The 25,446-nt window shown below is 41.9% G+C and overlaps 1 protein-coding gene across 2 annotated transcripts in view; it reads right to left on the bottom strand.

The window, feature by feature from the left end:
* Positions 1-25,446, bottom strand: part of CAMK4 (calcium/calmodulin dependent protein kinase IV) — an 85,439-nt gene that overhangs the window by 43,229 nt on the left and 16,764 nt on the right. The window contains exons 3-5 of one of the 2 annotated variants that reach the window (XM_082191495.1): positions 8,577-8,655; positions 2,767-2,820; positions 220-282 (exon numbers count right to left, since the gene is read on the bottom strand). In XM_082191495.1, the coding sequence (XP_082047621.1) occupies positions 220-282; positions 2,767-2,820; positions 8,577-8,655 (196 nt within the window). The remainder of the gene's footprint in view (positions 1-219; positions 283-2,766; positions 2,821-8,576; positions 8,656-25,446) is intronic. The other variant, XM_082191496.1, reaches the window with a different exon arrangement.

Below are 25,446 nucleotides of genomic sequence, written 5' to 3'. Positions count from 1 at the left end.
TCAACAGCAAGGAAGTTACAGTGAAGGATGAATGTCTCATTTATCCCATTAACTTGGTCTTGGGGTTTGTTTGAACTTATTCTTGTTTTTAATTACTTCTTATTACTTTCTTATTACTTTCCTCTGCTTTTCATTCTGCCTGAAGGTTCCACAATAAAACATCTGTATCGCAAGCAAACAAGCAAAAAAAAATTGTGTTGTAAAAAATAGCCAACTTACAATATTTGGATGTGAAAGTCGAAGTAGAACGCCTATTTCTGTTCGGACAATCTTCTTGTCTACCTAGTTAAAGGGGGGGGGATTCATAATAAGTTGTTGGTATTCATCTTAGACATTTTTAACTATTACTGTGCAATCCTAAACACATGTCCTAGGAAGTGAGTCCTATTGAAGTCACTGGGACTTACTTGCATGCTAATATATTTAGGATAAGGCTGCAGGTTAAGAAATAGATATTTGAGCAAATATACCAGCATTCTTAAAGAAATTTCAAAGATTTCAGTGACGTTTCGTACAAAATTATGATGGAAATTTGGTCAGTACCCATTGTTTCAGCTGACAGGAAGTTCCACTGAATCAAAAAGTTTTCTATCTGCAGGCAGCACAACCTGCTACAACCACCTGTCTCATTCAGCAAGGCTACTTTTTTAAATCTTGCATTACCATTCAAACATCCTATATATTTACACAATATATTAGAAACACATTATTATTCTGAAAGCTGCCTTGTGCCCAACTACCTTCTGAGCACAGTTCCAATGACATCAGTGTGACTGCAAAAACCAATATAAGAAAATATGCCTTCCTTTCTTGAGTTTAATGTCTACATAAAAAGACAGTATGTTGTTCAAAGACTAGAGGTGTAGCAATAAAACTGTTAGCACATTTGCAAAGCTAAGCAGGGTCTGGCATGGTTTCAAAGTGGATGGGAGACCATGTGTTGAGATGCCTGCATTGCAGGGGGTTTGGGCTAAATGACCCTTAGTGTCCCAACTCTATAATTCTGCGAAGTGGAAGGCAAGAAGTCTCAGGGGGTGGAGGGGGTGGTGGAGGGAATCTTGCTAATACCAGTGAGAGGAGAAAATGCTCTAGGCACCCAGGTCAACATCACTGAAACCTATATAATGAAAAGAAATCATAAAAATAAAATTAATAGTAGATGTGATCAGGGGCGCAAAGAGGTCTGAAGTCTGAAACAAAGATGATCAGCTGTTTTAGACAGATTTGAGAATATCTCAAGATACTGAGGAGACAAGAGAAGTAAGTTTACACTAAGTCTGGGGGGGGGGAGAGAAATATGTTCAAGAAACAGAAGCAAGGTGTACACGAAGCAAGACTTCCCTTTGTTTTATTAGGTTAGTAAGCACTCCCTGCTGGCGAATATCTGTGCCCCCAAGCTGCTTCTGTGTGAGGCAGCAGTGACCCTCTAGTGCCAACATATCACAGAGGACTCTCTTTTTACAACACTACAAAGTTAATTTTAGAAATGTGCTCAAAGACAGAATTTTATATCACTTGTTTACACATTTGGGAGAGGGGAAAGGTTTCCTCTGTGCTCTGAAAAGACCCAGCAAGCTAGCTGAAACAAGAGGGTAAGGAATAAGTGCCTAGAGGGTAAACAAGAACGGAAGAAAGGAACAAGGGGGGGGGGGAGAATCTTACTGTTTTGTAAGCTCCAGTAGTTTTTCTGACTGCCTCTCCACTTAAGATGAATGTTGCATGTTTCAGCAGAACTCATCACTCAGTTTTATGAAATAAAACATTAATTACTCAGTCCTTCAGTGCACTCTGCGCACCCAGCAGATTTTTGTTTTTGTTTGTTTCCAGTTTCCAGCTCATACAATGCTCAGAAATTCCATTTGGCAGTTTCCATCCCTGATTTGCCAGTATGATATCTACACATGTTCATACCAGAGAGTAATAGTTGGCGTTTATTATTGTCCTACTTTAACATTTTGAAGTCTCAGGATGGAATTACAAGGTTCCATCTGCAAGGATATTTGCTTGCCAGATGGAACATTCCCCCCTCTGTATGTGCTGTTCTGGGGGTTTTCCTGACCCCCTCAGATGCAATTTCAGGGCAAGGGGGCATGTTTGGGGGGGGGAGGGGGAGGGAAGAAATGAGGAAGTTCCCTTGCACAAAGCTTCTGCTGGCAGGGTTCATTAGGTGAATCCCGTCCTTAATGTTTGTTCAAAATCGTTGCATAGAATTCATGACCAATAGTTGCAGTAAATGCCATCTACCAAGCAACAGCTGCTGCACACATGTTACTTATTTCCTTGCAGAATGAATGCTGCGCATTTAGCTGAATGTGTAGCATAAATACTAGGCGAAACGCACTCTTTACCATAACAACAAACAGGCTGCCGTCCAGGTTCAAGGCACAATGTTCTTCTTACTGCTCCTCCCTGCTTTGTAGTCAAAGTAATAAGGCTACTGACTGATTAGTAATAATTTATTTACATGAATGGCATTTACCTAAGGCTGCTTTAAACACAAGGCTTCGAATGTGCGACTCAGTGTGTGTACAGACATTGAATTCCTGCATGAATTAGCCTTTCACTTCCCATGGAGCAGGCAGCCCAACATCAATGAAAAGAATGGAAAAATACTTAGAGAATTTCCTCTGCAAGCAGATCTTTTGTTGCATGGGATTACTAAACTGGGTGGGTATATTTTTGCAGTTCTAGTTTTTCTGAAGCCACTTAATACTCTTCCTATTATCATATATATATATATATATATATATATAAATATCGCAATACCTTTTCTTGAAACAACTTCTTTAGAGTTGCACAGAGCTCTTCAGCAGGCAACATCTGAAATAACATGTTTGTTTACAGATTACTATAACAGCTTTACGCCCAGTTTAGCCTTGGCCCAATGGATACATTGGAGCTCATGGTACAAAAAATAGTATATCCTTATACAGTGCTATTTTTCTGGAAAAAGAGGTGCCGGAACTCACCATGAACGCCTCCCTTGTTCTCTTATAACGGCAATGGCGCCCAGGTGAGAGTTGCCGGAACTGTGTTCTGCCGAGTTCTAGCTGGGGGGAAAACCCCGTCTTCCCTAGGTCTTGCTAAAAATGTTCCCAATCTCTAAACTTTGCTCTGAATACATGTGTGAATTAATGTTTGTGAAACATACTACCTATGCTTACCATCAAAATGTTTTAGCAGGCACTACCATGGCATTAGTGAGCTTTTCATGTCATGACAACAACAGGTAAATGTTTATGAGGATGTTCACTGGTATCTCGCACTGCAGAGTTTCTGTGTCTCAACACTGAAGACCACATTTATTTGATACTTATCATTTGTTATATAATTTATAAATGATAAAGTATGCATCATCATTAACAGTCCAAATGTTTAGGATAAAACCTTGCGGGGGGCGGGGGGTGGGCAAACCAATAATCTGGATAAAGTGAAATCCATTCTACTGTTTACAAACCTATTACCAAGCCCTGCTCTGGCACTAGTTTGGTGTTCATAGAAACAAGACTCAGCTGCACATTACCTGGCTTAGTTCCAACAGTCTGGTCAACAGATGGTGCAGCGAAATACTGCTGGCTGTTTCTTGCTTTACTAACCTTGAGCTTCAGGATTCAAGCTGTGTTTGGAACCCTACGGAGTGAGTGCAGCTTATATATGAGGGAAGTAGCAATTTGCAGCACAGGAAAGGGTTAAATAACTCTGCTCTCCACTAAAACTGCTGTTATTTAGAAAGAGAGCTGGTGCAACAGCTTCTTTGCATGCATTTTTGCAAGATGGGTAGTTAGCCCTGCCAAAAATAGAGGGTCTGCATCTCAGTAGTTCAGCCGCTGCTTGGCATACAGAAGGTGTCTGGTTCAGACCCCATCATCTCCAGTCCAAAGGGTCAGTGCTAAGTTGCTGTGGTCAAAACCACTGAGCCTCTTGGGCTTGCCGATCGGAAGGTCGGCGGTTCGAATCCCCATGACGGGGTGAGCTCTTGTTGCTGTGTCCCAGCTCCTGCCACCCTAGCAGTTCGAAAGCATGCCAGTACAAGTAGATAAATAGGTACCACTGTGGTGGGAAGGTAAATGGTGTTTTCGTGCGCTCTGCACTTGTCACAGTGTCCCGTTGCATCAGATGCGGTTTGGTCATGCTGGCCACATGACCTAGAAAGCTGTCTGTGGACAAATGCCGGTTCCCTCAGCCTGAAAGCAATTTGAGCACTGCAACCCCATAGTCACCTTTGACTGGATTTAACCGTCCAGGGACTTTTACCTTTACCTTACTTACCGTAAATTAAACATCTGGCTTTAGAACAGCAGCTAACTGGAAAAATGGAATCACAGCACTGCCAGCTTTACTTAGCCGAAAAATAATCATGCCAAGTCTAGAAACTAGAGTAATAATGAAGACGGCTGTTCTTTACAGAAGCAAACAAGTTTTTAAATGATTTTTTAAAAAGTTCTCATAGTTAAACTATGCTACGTTTGACATTCAAGCTTCAGGTTATCACTTTATCAGAGCCAGACTCTATATTACATTCAAATGTGTGTAATGAATGCCTCACAGTCACTTTCATGTAAAGAACCCCCTTTCAGCTAAGCCTTCTCCTTTGAAGGACAAAGAATGGACAGCGAAAAGCACTGAAGTAGCCATCCAGACAGGCAACCACTGAAAATGTTATCTCCCTCTCCCTCAACCTGCTATGCCAGCCCGAATTCAACAACATTATGCTGAAGTTTCACAGGAAGTGAAATAAGCCAGTGTAATTCAGCGTTCAAAAGTATGACAACATGAAAACATAGGAATGCAAATGTTTTAGCAGCTTTGTCATCTGGATTTTCTGTAATCAATAGGTCAATGAATTACATTAATTTCAGGGCCCAGTTCAACTCTGCCTCTTGCGTGGTGCGAGAACTTCTGACATCTGAATTTCTCTTCTTTATCTTTCCGCTCCTCCTCCTGCTCCCAGGCAGAGGCTGCATAGTCATGCACCTATTCTTTTAAACAAATCCTGCAGAATCACTTGGGACTTCCAAGAAAGCATAGGCTGTTGCCCATTGTGATGAACATTGCGGGAATGGTTATGATATATGCAGCACTGCATGGAATTACTGCTTTGATTTTGCTTACAGTGGACAGTGGGAAAGCAATGCCTCAGCGCTACTAAAAGGCTTGACTGTAGAAACAACCCAGTAATGCTCCCTCCTTGATCTTTGAAGCGGTTTTACACAATAAAGATATTATTATTATTATTAAAAAGCTCTGTTGTGTAATTAATTAGGTGGTGAATGAACAGATAAATGCAGAAACTTTCTCGCATTTCAAGTTTAAGCAACAAAGGCCAAACAGAATGTGGAGAGCAAGACTGATGGCTGGACTAGCTATAAGTTTGCTGGTATGCACATGGAAGCAGTAGTTGACTGTAAATGAGCAGAAGATTTGATCAAAGAGGGGTGAACAAGTTGGCTGAATTGGAATGAAAGTTGACATGACAGTTAAATGGTTCTTCCTGGGGGCTCAGATTTGTGACAGCACACAATCCTATGTATGTCCACTCACTTTTGAGGAGGACTTACTTTTTCCTATTTAGTTCTATTGTGCTTACTTTCAGGTAAATGGGTGCAGGACTGCAGCCCAGTGCAATTTCACTTTAGTGTCTCTAAAGCCTGAGCAGATCCCTCAGTCTTTAAAGACATTCAGTTAAAAGTGCCTCACGTAAACCTCAACTGCTGTTGGTAGGGAAGATTTATTTTTTAGAGACAAGTAGACTTGGCTCCATCTCTGGATATTTTATCTGCTGGGATGTAACCTAAAATTGCCTCAAGTCCCACAATAACAGTTGCTGTAAAAACTGTTGCCAGTTTGGGTCGTGATCAGGAATAAAACATATCTTTTTCCTCTTCTCTGGGAAGATTAGGGCAATGATTTTCTCAAAAATCATCCCTGAGGGACTCCCTTTAACATGACTAGAATGCTTCCATGTCCCTCAGGGGATCTGTTTTAATTTATAAATGTCATCAGTTTATCCCAAAGGTGCTCTCTATCACAACACACTTTTCATTCGAGTTTCAAGAGAGGAAGTTGGAGTCAACCAACAACTAGGGGAGGGGAGCCATTTTTTATATTGCCCTTTTTAATTTTTTGATAACAAGACACCTTTAATCTATTTCCTTCCAGAGTGTCCATCTTAGCAGCCCCATCTTCATTTCTTTAGCTTATTGAGGACTCTAAACAAAACATGGGGATTAAGGACAAGCTGTTTTCAAATAAAAGTCACCTATCAATGAACTCCCTTTTTCAGAAGGGTAAGCAAGCTTTGTGACCTGTGTATACCTTGATCATCAATGAAATTCCACAGGATCCACTGAAAAATAATTGTTAACATAAATGGGCCTGCAGAGCCGCGTATGCCAAATTTTGCATTAATCTATTTCTTTCATAATGTTCTACTTGGTCCCCTTAAACAAAACTCTCAAAATGGAAGAGACCGTTATAAATTGATTTAACCAATGTTTCCTGTAGCTGTTGGTTGGATATGCTGAATGACCATGCCTGTCATTCAAGAAAGCACCCATCCGAAAGCACTTACTTTCCCAAGATGATGGGCCTTAATCTGGATTTTTTTCCATATAGAAAACGTCCCATATCCCTGATTATTAATTTGCTGCTTTTTTGCATATTAACCAATTTGCCCATCTTTTAAAGATGAGGGGGCTAGAACTATGCATATTCACTCCAGACAGACAGATAGTTGCAACATGGTCACATAGCTCCATTGCACTGTGTTTACTCTTTCAACAGTGGTGTCAAGATATTTTACTGTAGAGCGACGAACTACATCTGGGGCTGAAAATGAGAATTAGGTCTCAGATAAGAACATCTGCACTGTACTAAATTTTCAGCTTGCAACTCTAGTATTTCAAGCCCCTTCGGCGAGAAAACAATAAAACAGTCTTAAAATTATTAAAATTATTGTCAGAACATTTTAAAATGTGGAGGAGCTACTGTTGAAGGTAAGTCTAAACTCCATGGAAGATGTGCTTGAACCTCCCCTGGTGAAATAAGAGGAACAGAAAGAACAGTCCTCTTATTTGGTGGAATAAGCGACCTACAGTGATACAGTTGGTACAAACGTGCTATTCCACCTACAGAAGAGCTCTTTCCATTTGCAGAACTGAGTTGGATCTCCACTGATACAAATCTCATTCTTCTCTACTGAATGCCTCCCCTCACTTACCTACTGAAACCTGAAAAGGTTTTCACTGTCAATATGGCCACTGGAGGAGGAAGTGGGGAGCGTGCCGCCCCAGCAGCACAATCCCGTGGGGTTCCATCACAGCTGCCCCCCCCCCGTTCTTGCTGGGTGCCCTGCTCCCGCAGGCAGCACACCACACCCCCAGAATGCACACCACGGCCCTGTGGGTGACCTGCCCCGCCCCCAGGATGCACGCCCTGCCCCCTTGGGCGGCGCCCCCGGTGCCAGAGCATGAAGCTCCGCCATTGAATATGGCTGGATCATAAAACTGTTGTTGTAAAGGAAATGCATCTAGCTTGGCCGTCCCCGCCGTCTCCCGCACTCCTGTATCCAAATTCTCTCCCCTCACCCCAAAATTCTGCTTACATTCTGCTTATGGATTGAAAAATCCATAACTTATATGAATTTCGGCCTCAAAGCTAAATATGATGCTCGAATAATAGCAACTCTTTTGAGAGAGTTGCAGGTGCTTATGTAATAACCACCTCTTAGATGAATCTCCTGACTGCACTTCTCTTTTGAATTTTTTAATCCTAATGCTATTTTTATAATACCATGAAACCTTCAGCACTCAGAGAACATGCCACAATGCAGAGTTCTCAAAGTACGGCATGCTAGCAAAGTTGAAGCAGCACCTGCCATTAACCTACTTACAGAAGAAATTAGCAATTCTCTAGGAACACATAAACAGTTTTACTCTTGTTTTAAACCTTTCTCTCTCCCCCCATCCCTCTTCTGAGGGCTGCATTGAGGGCTGGCCACCCCCTGAGTCAGAACTATTGCTCAGGTACAACTGCAGCATGAAACAAAAGGTAAGGTTGCTTCCTTCGCAAAAACAAGAACTGTTGTATTCTTTCTGGCATGTAGTCTTGGGGGTGATAATCTCTTTCTTCTTCCCACACCCATACGCCTGTGCAGAAGATTCTGCTTTCCATAGAAGGCTGAGTTCAAATCACGAAGTCATACATGATATATGGGTTAGTTTGCAGAACCTCTTGTATTTTTTTATGTCCTTTCCATGGCTTCCTGCTGCTTTGTTCTCATCAGGAATTCATGCACTTGGTGTTTTCTAAGTATACATTTTCTACTAACCATTTTACAATATGCAGATAGAATAGTAATATACAAAAAGATGAGTAAATGCATAGCATGTCTTCGGGAATAATTTCCTCCAAAGGCTGCTGGTGTGCACATCATGAATTTAAATCAAACCAAGCTGGAACATCCTCATTGGTCAGACTGTGCAATTAAAGCCTAAACGCATTTGCAATGGATCCTCTGAAGAAAACCTCTGTAAGAAAAATTTGAGAAGGGGTGGTGGTGGTGGAATGAAACTTACAGTTTTCTTCAAGATTTTGACAGCAAATGGCTTTTGTGTTCCTTTCTGCCTGCATCTGTAGACAATAGATGTTGCACCCCTGAAAAAAATAGAATATAAAGTTATGTTCAGATATGTAGAATATATTCTATTCTATTCTATTCTATTCTATTCTATTCTATTCTATTCTATTCTATAAAACGTAATTTCTCTGAAAACTGAGCTTGCTTTAAAATTTGAAATTTAATTCTTGGAAATTAAAATAAGTTATGATTTTTCACTGTACGGTTTTGATTTTCAGTTTTGATCAAGTACTTGCTCGGAATTTATTTTGGCTATATTCCTCAGCAATGTAACACCTACAACAAAGTAATTCTGTTCATTATTCCATTCCCATTGCCCAGGGATATTTAACTACAGTACAGTACTAGGGAATCGTGAAGAATAAACAAATAAATAAAATCCAGTGCTACCGACATTGTAACACTCCTGCAGAACAGAAAACTGTTTCATTTGTAGCTCTTTCTGTTCCACAGGAGAGTTGTTATTTCACTGCTGGAATGACTTTGGCACATTGGAAAATGCAATCTTCAGCTGTCAGTCTCGAAAATTTCTTTGCTCTTTTCAGTACTGTATTCAACTTTTCATACATCCCCAATTCCTTTTTAAAAACAAACAAAAACCAACAACGACAGAATTAGGTAGGTGATGTGTTTTCTTATATGGAATATTTATACTGCAGTTCTAGAAGTGTTGTTTGGTAGAACTCTTTGAACATTAATTTTAAAAAATCAGATGCATCCACCATTTCCCTAATGCAAAATGTGTTACTTTGAAAAATATATTAGCAAGACCTTCCAGTTGCCATTTGTGTGTTCACACAAACTTCTAATCTACATGTTAAGAAGTGAGGGAAAGTGATGTGTGAATTTGCATCTATCCTGAGCACATCTTCACTGAATGAAGAGCATCCATTTCTAATTAATATATTTGTAGTATATATTCTAGAGAAGGAAGGGAAGTTAAAATAATAGAAAATGCAATTAATGTCAAGTAGACCTGACCCAGCAGCATACTCAGAACATTTTAAAGGAACTTGTGGCACAAGGCAGATGTGGAAGACACAAAATGAGAAAGAAAAAAGGATCTCTGAGTAATGGTCCTTTCAATAAAGATGAAAGAGCCAATAATTCTGGGGCCGCTCAAGAAACTGTCAGAATTGCAGTTGAGAAGAATCCTGTTATTATGGCTGAACTTTCTTCCATTCCCATCAGCAACCCTTCCTTCTTCTGGGCATTGCTTGGCAGACAAAATTCTTGCCTCAAATGTTTCCATGGGACATAACTGTCTCTTTGTTCACTTTTTTCAGATTCTCTGAGAAGGGTGAGCAGGGAGTGGAGTCAGGTGGTGCCAGATTTAAAAATGGAATGGATTTGGAAACTATAGTACATGCAAGGTCTACATCATGGGTAGGCCAGCTAAGGCTCGGGGGCTGGATCCAGCCCAATCGCCTTCTAAATCCGGATGGTCTGGGAATCAGCTTGTTTTTACATGAGTAGAATGTGTGCTTTTATTTAAAATGCATCTCTGGGTTATTTGCGGGGCATAGGAATTCATTCATTTATATTTTCTTCAAAATATAGTCCGTCTACCCACTCCTTAGTCTGAGGGACAGTGGACCGGCCCTCTGCTGAAAAGGTTTGCTGACCCCTGGCCTGCATGAACCATTTGCAAAACAGTATGCAACCACAATGCATGCATGCATGCATAATGCTAAATAAAATGGCAACTCGGCTGCCCATCATTTCCCCCTCTCCATCCTTCAGTCAGGCTGTATACATTTTTATTTTTAAAAGCACCGCATGATGCATTGCTGTGCTCATTCGTTATTAATATTTTATACGCTTTTTATTTATTTATTTAAGTGCAAGACTGCTCCAAAGTTTGAGGAACCAGAGAAGTTGTTCTTCTTGGTATGAAGCCAGTCAATGAAAGATTTGCAAAGATTTGCAGAACCTCTTTTGTTCCAGTTCAACAACGGAAGGGAAATGTGGATCAAATGTAGTAAAGGAGTTTCCAGAGTTGCTCCACTGTTCCAAAATGTCACATTTGTCTTTGCTCTATGTTTCACAAAGCAGCTGCAGCACATTCAGAAGGAAAAGAAGTGTTTTGCTTAATAAAGCTACAATTGCACTATGCATCTTTTAAAAAAGAATCAGATCAACCCTGTACGGCATTTCAAATACAATAATCACCACCACCACAAATCCAATCCTGCCTAAATTTCAACTGGATAAATTATTCAAGTCTTAAACAGATTTGTGCAAGTATATTTTCAAAATCCAATTTCTATTTTATCTAATCGGAGAATTGCTACCCAAATCAAAATAAAAGGATGTAAAATGATGAAATGAACACGGGTAAATGCTTTGCATGAAACGGTCCTAATAAGGTACTGGATCCGATACTATAAAAGCTAACTTTTTCTACATGCATAAGAGATTAGGTGTGTAACTTTGTAGGACCATACAAAAGTGGTAGTCTACACTCCACAGTAGTCAAAATTTTGTATAGGTAGCGATACAGAGAATGTTGTAGTCTCAGAAACCTTGTGTGTGCACGTGCAACTCCCCCTTCCATTTATTTAATGTCCCTGTCCAGAAATAATTTGTGGGGAAGGCAGCAAGGTCCCCCATCACTTAAGAATCCTTGGCAAGTTGGAAAATCTGGCTTTGGGCACACTTATTTCTGGTTATTGTTTCAGAATTTGACTCTGCTCCTTTCCCCGTTTTGATCCATCCCCTTCCCTGCCTTTAATTATTATACGTTCCATTTCCCCTATTTCTTCTCAGGACAAAGTAGATGATTTATTTTATCATTTAATATTACATCCATATCTCACATTTCCTCCAAGGTGGCATAGTTCCAGTGCTTTTTTCCTGGGGGTACTCAAGGGTACAGTGGTACCTCGGGTTAAGTACTTAATTCATTCCGGAGGTCCGTTCTTAACCTGAAACTTTAGCTAATGGGGCCTCCTGCTGCCGCTGCGCCACTGGAGTACAATTTCTGTTCTCATCCTGAGGTACTATTTCTGGGTTAGCAGAGTCTGTAACCTGAAGCGTTATGTAACCTGAAGTGTATGTAACCCAAGGTACCACTGTACACAGTACTGACACCTTTTTTCAGATGTTAAAAGTGTGGCACTCACTGTAATAACTTTGTGGTGAGTACTGGCACCTGCATAGTTCTCCGCCTCCTGTTTGATCCCAACAACAAAGCTCTGAGGTAGGTTAGTAGCCCAAAGTCACCTAGTGAACTTCATGACTTTTGGGGGGGGGATTTGAACCCCCATCTCATAGGTCCTAGCCCAACACACTGGCCACTATACCACATCAGCTCAATGACGTGAGAGATCCAGGAAAATTATCTCCTGCATGTTTGTTCTGTTGATAGCAGCTGTGCAGGAACAGGGCCAACCCAAGACATTTGGCTGACTGAAGCAAAGGACAAGACAGTGTCTCCCCCAAAAGGATGGCAGAAAATAAAGAATGTGAATGCAGGAGGGAGGGAGGAGTTAATCTTTCCCACATGCCATTTGGCTGATTGAAATCACACACCCTGCTAACATCTTCAAAACCCTGCAAATAAAATTTTGCTAGCGGTTTTTTTCTGCTTTCATTTTGCCAAGAAAGAACATCTGTGCACTTCTAGATTTTGGATCTATGTCTTTTAGCTCCCAAATGGATTTTTGTTTGTTGGCTTGTTTTACTATTGGGTCTGACAAGTGAACCTATCATCAACACTGGTTTATTGTGCACTACTTTTCCATCATAAGCCATGCCCAAATGAGCTCACCATAATTAAAATCTGTGTAGGCTTACAAACAATAAGGGGAAAATGTTCTGAATTGTCTGCACATCAAAGAAACCATGGCTGGAAAGCAAAACATACAAAACTGTTGAGCAAAACACTCACTTCCCACTTCTCCTGTCTATCTCCTTGCAATTAAGACAGCATCATCTCTAAAACATGTCACAAAATATAACCAAATTGGCATAGTTCATTTTTTTCTTTACTTCTGCAAATCAAATACTTCACCAAGCCAGTTATTTCACCATTAGCCTAATGACAGCAAATTTATTGCCAGGCTCTAAAGAGTATCCAGGCTTTTCCCAGCCCAGTGGAAAGTTTGTTTATTTTTCTGCCTTGAATCGCTTCCTACCCTACTTGCTGCCACTGTGCCACATTGTGAACTGCTTTTGAAATGCTGTTTCAGTATTTGTTTGCCATACAGCATAGGTAGTCCCTCGCCAGGACAGCCTCTTCCTCTGCTTCTGACATGTCCTGCACTCGCCCCTCTGCCTGGGACTGCTCTGACCTGTCTTCTTTCCCCCTCCCTGACTCTTGCCTCACGCGGACACCAAACCCCATAAATCATTGGTCTGCTCTCCTGTGTCAACAGCCCCCCACCCCCTGCCTCCACAACTCACTCATCAGAGCCCCACCAGTCCCTGACAATCATCCCTCAAAATTTGCACTTCTCCAAATTTTGCAGTGCAGTTCTCCAGACAAGAAATATGTAAATAATAATAATAATAATAGTAATAATAATGCACAGACTAGGGTAAAGTGTGCATAAGACATCTGAAGGCAGCCTTGTTTAGGAAAGCTTTTAATGTTTAACAGACCATTGTATTTTAATATTTTGTTGGAAGCCGCCCAGATGGGCAGGGTATAATTATAATTATAATTATAATTATAATTAAATGATATTTTACTGAAAACAACATACAAAAATATTATTTTTGTTTTTTGCAATTGTTTTTTAAAAATTGTGTATATTAGGTAAATTTGCATGCATTAGGAAAAATTCACATGGAAATGCTGACAAATGCATTTATGTCTACTTTTGCACATATTGCCAAGAAGCCCACTACAGTGGTACCTCGGGTTACAAACCGTCCTACTTACGAACACTTCATGTTATGAACTCCACAAACCCAGAAGTAGGTGCTCTGGGTTACGAACTTTGCCCGGGATACGAACATAATCTGCTTCCAGGGCTGTGGAGGCCTATGTAGGGAATGCGTACCTTATGTTAAGAACACTTCGGGTTAAGAACTGACTTCTGGAATGCATTAAGTTCATAACCCGAGGCACCACTGTACCGCAAATGAGGAAAGCAGACACTTGCTGTTTGAAAATTGAGGCAATGCGGGGGGGGGATGAGAAAGGGGCACTTGAATGAATGAATTTTATTATTACGGTCACAGACCAGTTCCAGCTCACTTACAATATCAGGAAAATCATAAAACACAACAGGAATACATTGAATTGCAGTTGGGTGTAACAGAGACAATTCAGATATAGTGGCAGTTAAAAATATATATTAAATCTTGATCACTAAAATATAAACTAAAATTGTCATTTAAAACCTTAATCATTTTGGTAGTACAGCTTTAAAAGGGGCACTTTATCAATATCCCTTCCTCACTTTGTGACCCTCTCTCCCTGTGGCACATTCTGATCCAGTTGGGCTTTCAATTCCTTGTGGCAAGGGAGTCTATATGACAATCATTGTGCATAAGGCTGTGGTGCTGCATACGAAATGAGAGCCAGCTGCTTAGCAATTCACATGGGTCAATATAGATATAGAAGTATATACATGGCTGCGAATATATAATCACAAGGAAAAAGAAAAGCTATTCCTGTTGGGTGGCTTGCTTCCTTTTACTCTCCCCCTCCCCACTTTTCTGCAGAATCTTTAACATATTGAAAAAACTAGATATGGAACAATAGCATCTAATTAATAATATTTAATTGAAAAAAAATCACATGGTGGAATAATAAAAGTGCAGATCAGGCAGATGTGGTCATTTGTAAAAATGAACAGAGGTCATCTGCACAATTCTCAGATAATAACGGAGCAAGCATTGAACAGAAGGGTAATGTCAAGTCTACATATGCAAATTATGAGAGTTATGAATATGGGCCTCTGGCTATAGATGTAAGCGCTGTATTCTAAATCACACTTCCACAATCCTCCAATGAATCATATTTCACCAGCGGGGGGTGGGGGGATGTTCCGTAGAACTACACAAGTAGCAACACTTACTGTGACAAAGGACAAAACGGGTCTATAGTAAACATGAGTAACATAAAGTGAGCATATGCATGCACGCGCGCACACGCACCCCTACAGATAAAGTCAGAGATTTGGCAAAATAGAGCAATTCAAACAATAGGAAGCCAGCAGAACTTATGCTAGAGTCAGGGCTGGGATTTATGCCAGCTGAGCCAGGAGGGGGGATTTATACTGGCTTAGTACTGAAGATCCAGTGTGGTGTAGTGGTTAAGAGCGGTGGACTCGTAATCTGGTGAACCGGGTTCGCTTCCCCACTCCTCCACATGCAGCTGCTGGGTGACCTTGGGCTAGTCACACTTATTTGAAGTCTCTCAGCCCCACTCACCTCACCTGTTTGTTGTGGGGGACGAAGGGAAAGGAGATTGTTAGTCACTTTGAGACTCCTTAGGGTAGTGATAAAGTGGGATATCAAATCCAAACTCCTCCTCCTCCTCTTCTTCTTCTTCTTCCTCCTCTTCCTCTTTGCCCCAGCTCAGCTGGCACAGCCCAAGATCTGCTGCATACAAACTTCTCCACTCAGGTGGAGCTGAGATTTGGATTGTGCAGAAAATTGGCAAAGCTGCCAGCCCCCCCCCCCCAGCCCCATAAAACCTCTCACACATCTGAGTTTGGTATCTCTTCGACCATCTCATATTCTTGCATTCCATGATGTGGAGACGTTTTCATTTCTAAAAACTCATTGTCAATCCAAACCAGGCAATTTGGGTCAACCTGGGATTTGCCCAGAGCACGTCAAGGCAGCTCCAGGTCTGCTTCTTGTTGGGTCTGCCCAGAGCAGTACAGGACTGCTAAAAGCAGGGTGCTCAGGCAACCACATGTTTAATCAGGATTTAAAACACTAATTAAAAATAGGGTTGGCGGAGGGGGGAAGATGACATAGGCAAACACTCTCTCTTGTCCCTCCTTCCTTCTTCCCCTCTTCACTGCCAACTGGATGTTTAATTAGGGTTTAAATCCTTGATTAAACATGTAATCAGGTGCAGGGAGAAGGAGATGGACACATCAAACATTAAAAAACGTCCCAATACAGGGCTGCCTTCAGATGTCTTCTAAAAGTGTGTAGTTCTTTATCTCCTTGCCATCTCCTTGCATTTCACAGGAAGGCCACCACCCCCAAAAAGGCCCTCTGCCTTCTACTTTCGCGTTCACTGCCAGCCAAATGTTTATTTAGGGGTTAAAAGCCTAATTAAATAATGAGGACTGCACAAGGTCCCTATGTCTCTCTGTATATGAATATGTGTATCTATATCTGTATCAGCTGTATATCTGCATTTGACTGAAAGCGAGGAACAAAACTTGATCCAATTCCAGGGTGGTGGCAGTGACAAATGCTGTAAATGTGTAACAACTGAGAAACAGATCTGTAATCAAACTAGTGTAGTCAGTTTCATTTCTTAAGGTAGTAACAAACTTCAGCTTCTGTTTGATCGCAGGCAGACAGATATTCCACAGCATTCATAATATTTATGCTACAATCTCATGATTTTACATCCTTCATTACAGAAATGGAACACACTCGCTTTTTTATATATAAAAGGGGGGGGTGGTACAAAACCAAAATGACTGGTGCAAGATAGTTGCAAAACTTGCCAAAGCCTGCAACAATTTGATTTGTCTATCAGGAAACTTTCCAAAAGCTACAAAAGGATAGACACAGACAAACAGAACAGTTTCCCCCATCTTTTGATGTCTGGAGTACTTTGTATCGAAAAGGTTGTGTTCGCCTCTACCAGCTTCCAGAAGAATGAGGAGGCACCCTACAGCTGCTGTGGAATATCTGCAATAACACTGCCTCCCAGCATCTGTTGCCCATCCCTTTGTCCTGTCAAGTCATGGCTTAGGGATGGGGCAGTGCTTTCTGATCAATGGTGGTACTTCTGTGATTTCCCTATGCCTGTTGGCTGCAGCAAAGACAATGCCAGAGAAGTTTAAAGCATATTTGCTCCCTTGTCCTGAAATGATGCTACTGCTCATATCCTATGAGAGAAGGGGGCAAAACCATCACTGCATGGGGCTTTCCTGCACTGACAGATATACAGTGGTACCTCGGGTTAAGTACTTAATTCGTTCCGGAGGTCCGTTCTTAACCTGAAGCACCACTTTAGCTAATGGGGCCTCCCGCTGCCACTGTGCAGCCGCCGCGCGATTTCTGTTCTCATCCTGAAGCAAAGTTCTTAACCCGAGGTACTATTTCTGGGTTAGCAGAGTCTGTAACCTGAAGCATATGTAACCCGAGGTACCACTGTACTATGGAATATGCATATAACTGGGTGGTTTGGATTGTTCAAAGGACACTTTTGCCTCTCATTCTGCACAACTGTGTCTGTGTCACACAGTCCTATAATCAAATTTTTTTCTTTAAAAAAAATCAGATTATGGAAGCATGTTACAAAAACCATGGCAATGGCGAAACAGAAGTACGAAAAGATTGGCATCAGTCACATCTATCTCATGTCTAGTACAAAGTTTTTCATCTTTATCACTGAATTATTTTGCTCCCGTTTTTGTCACAATGTGTGTACTGATAATTAATTTGACTATCCTTTCATTGTGTTGTGCCACGTCCTCAGACATGTTCACAATGAATAAGTCCCACTGAACACAGTGGGACTTACGTCTGAGTAAACATGCAAAGGAGTGTCTTGTTAGGCATCCTTCACATAGCAGATGTTAGTTCTAACAGTAAAAATATTGGGAAAGAGAAAATATTCATTATTAAGGTATAAACACTTTCCCCCCCAGCATGAATTGAATAAATATTAAGGCTGTTTAATACAACACTGCACTGCATTAATTTCCATGTAGGAAAAAATGTATACAACAAGATGTGTGAAAACTGCAGGCTGTTATATTTTGATGCATACAAACACCTAGAAGGAACTTCATGTACTGGTTTCTTAATCCCATGTACACATAACAAAATAAACTATGCCATGATTTTCACACATCATAATGAGCTGTATATCTTTTTTCCTTCTCTATTTAGGAAAAATCTTATGCAAAGGATTTTAATTAAAACATATTTGGAGATAACATAATTTTTGTGTGTGTTTTTCAGACTGATTCAAGTAACAGAAATTGTCAAAAATGAATGACTTAACCCGGATAATTGCCAGCCGTGAGAAACCCATTCCGTGTTGCAAATACGATTTTTGTGACAGCAGTAGCTTCCCTTAGACAAGTGATATGATTAGCAAGGAGAAGAGTGACTCCCGAGTGTTATTTTCTCTCGGATGGGAGAGAAGGAGAACTCTCTGAAAAGAAACAAATTACTGTAGAGGAGTCAAGGTTGCGCCAAGAAAAAAGCTTTCGCCATTGACTGCCCAATAGCTTTTTCATAAGTAACCTGGGCATATGGAGAAGGCCACATGCGGGGGCGGGCGAGTGAAGTGACCTTGCCATATGGAAGCAGTCTCCATAGAGGAAAAAGTTGGAAGACAACATCCAAAAAGGTTACTTTGACACAGAACAGCGGCGTGTCTCCATCTGATTTATCTGGGTCATAAAACAGCTGCTGGCTTGTATTGTTTGATTGCTCTCAGTGGGCAAGCAGGTGTGAATGCCGGCAGGTATACATCTGCACATGGAAAGGAATAGCCCAAGAGAGCGAGGGATGGTCAAAGTTAATAATTTTGCTTTGAATTGCCATAGAAAGGTTAGGAAAGCTATTGTTGTATGGACTTTCAGTAACGGGGGAGATAAAACAAGAGATAATTGGCATGTTCTGCATTATACACACACACACACACAGCCGCTTTTTAGGTGTCAAACGCTTGTCCCATAAATTATTTATTTATATTTTAAAAATAGTATTTAATTTTTAATAATAGTAATATTTACTGCTAGTAAATAATATTAAATATACTCGTAAGGCAATTTCTAGCTCACCTTTCACCATAAGATTCCACAGCAGGTTGCAATACCGTAAAACAGAAGAACGGTGTTGCAAGAAAACTGAATTTAGTACCATTTATAAAAGCAGATAAAATCCCACATGTTCTTAAAAGCATACAAGGAGCCACAAACCAAACTCCTAGCTTGCAGCAGTGTCAAAACTCCTAATTAGTTATAAAAAGCCGAGGTGAACACAAGAGTTTTCATATGGTGTCAAATGACAAAAGTGTTGTAGCCACTTGTGCCTTCAGGTTAAGAACTTTGCTTCAGGATGAGAACAGAAATCGTGCTCCGGCAGTGCGGCAGCAGTGGGAGGCCCCATGAGCTAAAGTGGTGCTTCAGGTTAAGAACAGTTTCTGGTTAAGTACGGACCTCCGGAATGAATTAAGTACTTAACCCGAGGTACCACTGTAATGCTCTCTTTCCTATATATTCCTTCGAAGCTTCAAATAAAGCCAGCAGCCAATAAATATGGCTTGTTTAACTGTCCATCTTTATGCCAGAGCTACATTAGTGCAAAGTGCTGCAGTGGAGCAGTGCCTGTTCTTCTTTAACTCAATCAAATATTAGAGCACTCTAGTTCCCCCACCACCACCCGCCACAGACTTTTGACCCCAAGCATTTCAAAATATGCTAGTGAGGGCAGAGTTATGCTCATAGTACCATGACCTAGATTATAATTTTCAAGAACTCACGCATGCTTTATCTATTGATTCCAGTGTGCAATTCATATATTACTTTGAAAAGTGAGGTTATGAATCTTACTATGACTCAAAGAGCTGAGATTTAAGGTAATTAGTGATATTATATGGGTCAGCTTTTGACATATCAGCTTGCAGCAAAATCCTATGTGTGTCTACTCAGAAGTCAGTTCCATTTTATTATGTGGAATTCAATCTTAGGTAAGTTTGCATAGGACTATGCCTGTTAGTGACTAGAATTAGCCATGTGGTAAGAATTGCGCATATCTCATTGTGGAGCCACATCAATGATGTTTTGTGGGTTTTAGGGTTCATCACATTCTCCCTAATTTGTATGTTAGAATCTTAATAACTATACTGTAAGAAGTATAAAAAGGTTAGGTGAGTAAACTCACATAGCCTTCCAACATTATAACATTATTAGCATTATTTTTAAAATAAATATCTTTTTTTTGTTTTGTAACATTTAAACGTTCCATGAAAATCCACTTTAATACAAATAGTCTGGGATTACATCAGATGACTTTCTGTCAAGAAGTGTATCTTCTTCACAGCTTTTGTTCTTGGGCTTAAGCAAAATCTTTGAGGAAGAAAAATGACTTATACTCTTAACATTGGAAGCATTAAGATAAATTCAGCAGTGTAAACAAGTTTTGACAGATGCAATAATGGATTACTGAATGGTTTAGTTTATGTAAAATATGCAGGGATTTATACATGCAAAATGAACCATGGCAAGAGAAGAAGGAAAGTCATTGACATTTTAAGGTTGTTTAAATGAATATTCTAAACTGTAAAACAGAAATTTTAATAGAAAATATGCACAACAAATGATTTATACTCTTTAGACATAAAAGACAAAAGGATTAAATCTGGAGAAGATTCCGTTTGTATTTCTGAAACAGGTATTTGTTTAACTGGAAATGCTGTCTATTATACTCAATTTCTTCCCTTCCTTTTTAGTTTATATTCAGTAGCAATTCAATTATTATGAACAGATGGTTACCATGGCCTTTATTTAATGCATGTGATTTCCTGGTACCCCTTTCTGCTTGTGTTTCATGATCAAAATGGATTTCCTTGCATATTAAATTTTAGTCTCTGTGCCACGTGCATGTTCAACAAAATTCTCACCATGTCATGTTTACAGGCATAAATTCCCATTGCATCACTTTATTAATATTACAGTATGTGATTTGTTTGGTCAGCTTTAACTGACCCAGGCATTGTAATTGTGATTGTGTGTGTGCGTGTGTGTGTGTGTGCATGCGTGCTGTAACAATGATGTTTTATGCTGTTGCTTCTGATTGGTTGTAAACCCTTTGGGGACTCACATGAATATGAAGTGCCATAGAGATAAAACAAATGAGTAAATAATTAATCAAACCAGAAACTAAAATGCTAAATGGCAAAACTGAGTGGCTACCTGCTACAAACCACTGTTCCTTCCACAGTTCTGAATGTTCCCTAATGCTTGTTATTCCTCCTGGAAAATAAAATATTTTAAACAATATCCCTTTGCCAAGAATTATTGCCAGGTTTTACAAGGGGTGGTGTTGTAATACTGGGACAGATGGTCTTTTTTTCTTTTTCTTCTTTTTGGAGCTCAAGTTCTAAAGCACTACGCTGGTACCTCGGGTTAAGTACTTAATTCATTCTGGAGGTCCGTTCTTAACCTGAAACTGTTCTTAACCTGAAGCACTTTAGCTCAGTGTTTCCCAACCACTGTTCCGCGGCACACTAGTGTGCCGCGAGATGTTGCCTGGTGTGCCGCGGGAAAAATTAAAAAATTTGAAAGATTTTTTTTTAAAGTCAAATTTTCGATTGGGGCGCCGTCACTAGATGACCCCTGGGGTTCCCTCCCTCCCTCCCGCTCTGCGCCTCCCTCCTCCTCCTCCTCCGGGGAGGCCCTTCCTGGCTCTCAGCCAAGGCTTGGCGGCTGCCACTCACTCACTCGCTCGCCCACCCGTCCCTCCATCCCTGCACCCGGCCTCTCCCCCTCCGTCCCCGGCGCGGGGGCTGCCGGGATCCGTAGTCCCCTCGCCCTTGGGCTCTGCGCCCACGCGGGGTGCGCGAACTACGTTTCCCAGCGTGGCCTGGCGGGCCGGGCGTTTTGTTTGAAGCGCTCTTCTCCCGGCCATGGAATGAGCGCGGCGGCGGCGGCTGGGCGGGCAGGGGCTCTTCCGCGCAGACCCCGCGCAGCCTGCCTGCGCCCCCGCGGAGATCGGGCGGCAGGATGGAGCCCGGGGATCCCCGCGGAGGCGGAGCGGCGGAGGCTGCCCCCCAGGTAGGGCTGCGTCAGGGGGTTTTTATTTTTGCAATGCTGCATCCGCACCGGAGGGGACGCATCGGACCGCGGGGAGACCCCTTGGCGGGCGTGCAAGGCAATGTATGCGTGCAGGCATTGCATGGAGTGCAGTGCAATGCAATGGCAACGCGGCGCCCTGCATGCATGCATGCAACTTCCACCGGCGCTCCGGACTTGGCAGGTGAGGGGGGTCCCCAGTGGGCGGCAGAGAGAGCCGGGAGGGCGAAGGGGAGCCGGGGGGGAGCAGCGCTGCTCCCTGAGCCGAGCCCGGGGGAAACTTCGGCGTCGTTGCGCCGGGTGTTGGAAGCGGAGGTTGGCGGGGGGCCCTCACCTGCAAAACCTGGTCGCCTCTCATATATTTCGTGCATTGCATTCATCGCCCGCTTTCTCCTCCAAGGAGCTCCCGGGGGCGCGCGTGGTTCTCCCCGTGTTATCCTCGCAACAACAGCCCTGCGAGGTGGGTCAGGCGAGTGGCCCAAGGGAGCACCCAGGGATTGTCCTGGCCAGGTGGGGTGATTTGAACCCTGCTCTCTGCCCGGTCTTCGTCCTCATTTAGCCCCCACATGTGCATGACTGTGCATGACTGAGGTTTTCCCCCCTCGTCTTGGCTATGGTGTGAGTCTGTCCTGTTAATTAATGGGGTTCTGCCTTCGGAGAAGATGAGCCGGCCCTCAAGGAGGTGATTATGTAATTGCTAGCAATTCATGTCCCTCCCGGCGTGACGCTGCGTGCTGATGTCACCGGGCTGTAATGGTGGTGTGCCTCGAGATTTTTTTCATGAAACAAGTGTGCCTTTGCCCAAAAAAGGTTGGGAAACACTGCTTTAGCTCATGGGGCCTCCCACTGCCGCTGTGCCGCCACCGCGCGATTTCTGTTCTCATCCTGAAGCAAAGTTCTTAAGCCGAGGTAATATTTTAGGGTTAGCGGAGTCTGTAACCTGAAGCATATGTAATCTGAAGCGTATGTAACCCGAGGTACCACTGTAGTGATGTATATACACTGCCACTCCTTCAAGAACAGAAACCTTTTTAAACTTTAAAATGGTCACATCCTGACTTGAAGATAAAAGGTTCTTGGATAACTTGGGATGGGTTTAACTCCTGCTTAGCATTTGTTCACATTAGCAGCTTAAAATGCGGCATGGTCACCCCCATATTTTGAACCCCATTTGCACGGTGCTCACATCAGATAAGGGGTGAGGAGGCCTTCACCTGACGCACAGGGTGCTTTGGGTTTCCCAATCATGCAACCTCCTTAGAAGTTCTATTCATGAAGCTGTCATCTGTGCATGGCCACTGGCAGAGGAACGGGGAGAGCACACCGCCCCTGGCACCATCGGGGAGGGGGGTACCATCGCAGCTGCCCCCGGACAGGCACCACACACGCCCTCACCATGCCGGGAGCCAGGCCCGCAGGATGCATGCCACACCCCACGGGGCGACGTGCCACGCCCCCAGGATGCGCACCATAGCCCCGGGACGTGCACCACTCACGCCCACGCCTGCTCTCCACCCCTGGTGCCAGAGCATGCAGCTTCGCCACTGTGCATGGGTGCTCATCTGCACATGCACAGCGGCTGTTAAGGTATGTTCACATTACCTCTAACTTCAAATCCAGTTTTCCAGTTGGATTGAAGCAGTGCTGGTCAAGAAATGGGAGAATCAATATGGAATTTGGCTAATGTCATGTGCGAGTGCACTGAAAGCATAGTCCACGGTTATGTGAATATACTCCTAGTCAGTTCATCTTCCTCAAATTAAATTGGCTAGTGACGTTGTAGAGAGCTAGGTGGCTTAAACTTTTACATTTCATCACCTAGCCTCTACTTTATCAAGAACTGTTGCCCTGGTGCTTATCCTGTCATTGATATTCTACTCAGTGTTGATCCAGAGTAGATTCCAACATATAGTTAGCAGAGTAACAACTTAAATGTGTTGCGGGATTCCCAAAAAATAGACCAGGGGCAATTATATTTCATCCAGCAGAGCTTTACGGCTACAGAGGCAAATGGTCACAAATCCAATACAATGGTACCTCGAGTTACAGACGCTTCAGGTTACAGACGCTTCAGGTTACAGACTCCGCTAACCCAGAAATACTACCTCAGGTTAAGAATTTTGCTTCAGGATGAGAACAGAAATTGCATGGTGGCGGGAGGCCCCATTAGCTAAAGTGGTACCTCGGGTTAAGAACAGTTTCAGGTTAAGAACGGACCTCCAGAATGAATTAAGTTCTTAATACGAGGTACCACTGTACATTCACAACTGGCACAGTCCAAAAAAAATCCAGTTGCAGCAGACTTAACTTAAACTTACAATAACTTATAATAAGTCCAAACCTTAACACAAAGCATACTATGTACAGAACACCACACCAGAAGGAAAAGAGATAGAAAAAGAAACTGGAACCCAGGCTCCTTCTGGCCCTACTTCTATAGTCGGCATGGCCTTGACAGAAAGAGATAAGAGAGCCAGTTTAAGCCAGCTGTACTCAGCTTCTCTGAAGGAATAACCCAAACACCAAGAGAAGCTTCCAGAACCCTCTTGAATTAATTAGAATAGGAAAGATCTCTACATATCGGATGTGTATTTTCTGCACTAAAAAATGCAAACTGACATATCTATCCCACCAGTTAGCATCACTTCATAAACATCTGCTTGGCTGACGAAGGTTTCAAGGCTAGTGGGAAAGAGGAAAAAATATATTCCCTTACCTACCCCATCCTATAACCTCCCTGTTCCCACCATCTCATGAGCCCTAAACAGTACTGCAAGGCTCCTGTACCAGGTTTATGTAATCTGCATTGGCAATTGGAGATGTGTTTTGAAGATTATCTCAGGAATGAGAAGATTTAAAAGTTCAAACACCTTATGTAGTCATTCTTTATTAAAAGAAAGATGTGGGCATGCCCACCAGTGGGCTACATGGGCATGTTTCTAAGTATAGCAGAAGGATGGGGGTTTTGAATGACAGGTAAATAAATACTGCTACACTTCACGGTATACAATTCCTAGACCTTTATTGCTATCCAGCCTACTCAAAACCACCTCCATGAAACTATTTTAAAGAATTTATCTGCTTTCTGCACCACACACCTGCAGGTCCTCTAACTTCACTGCCTATTTAAAAATGCTTGTGTTTAAATAGCAATTCTTACCGATTTATCTTTCATCTTAGAAAAATAAAAGCAGAAGCACACAGCAGAACTTTAAAATCAGCAAAAGCACTGATAAACACTACTGAAAATTGCAGTTGGCTCTCTTTTCACGTGAGGCTTGTGCATATTCAGAAATCAAAACCATCCATTAGTATAATATCGTTTTCTTAGTACACATTACTTTCAAGGCTGAAACGGTGCTTCCACAATAGAAGCTCACCGAGAAATTGCTGTGGTTTGTTCACTCACTTTTTGCAAGACATCCATACAACACCATCATGCAATTACAGCCTTTCTGAATTTCCTCTGTGGTTCTTCTATCTTCTCTCAGACCACAGAAACTCTGACATTTTTTTAGAAGGATGGAAGAGTTTTGCAGTCTCCATTGGTATAAATGCTGTTAGCACTACTATATTTTTAATGACATGTGGTTTTGAGATGGGCAGTGATTAATAAAAAACAAAGTGCAATGGTTTGGACATCACACTACGTCAAGGCTCATAGTTTGTTGCTCCTTGCAAGACAAAAGAAAGAGCAAAATAAGAGCATTTGAGCTGTGTGATTGTGCACATTGTGGGTTAAACAAACCACACAACTTTGCTTAGCTTTATGTGTGAATGTGGCCATTGTGTCAATTACTTAAAAAATATAATACACAAAATAAATGCAATTGAGTGGTGATAATA

Source organism: Podarcis vaucheri (genome assembly GCF_965113315.1).
Source record: "Podarcis vaucheri genome assembly, chromosome: 11".
Taxonomy (NCBI): Eukaryota; Metazoa; Chordata; class Lepidosauria; order Squamata; family Lacertidae; genus Podarcis; species Podarcis vaucheri.
The sequence above is the reverse complement of the archived record's forward strand: the minus strand, read 5'-3'. Positions and strand labels throughout refer to the sequence as shown.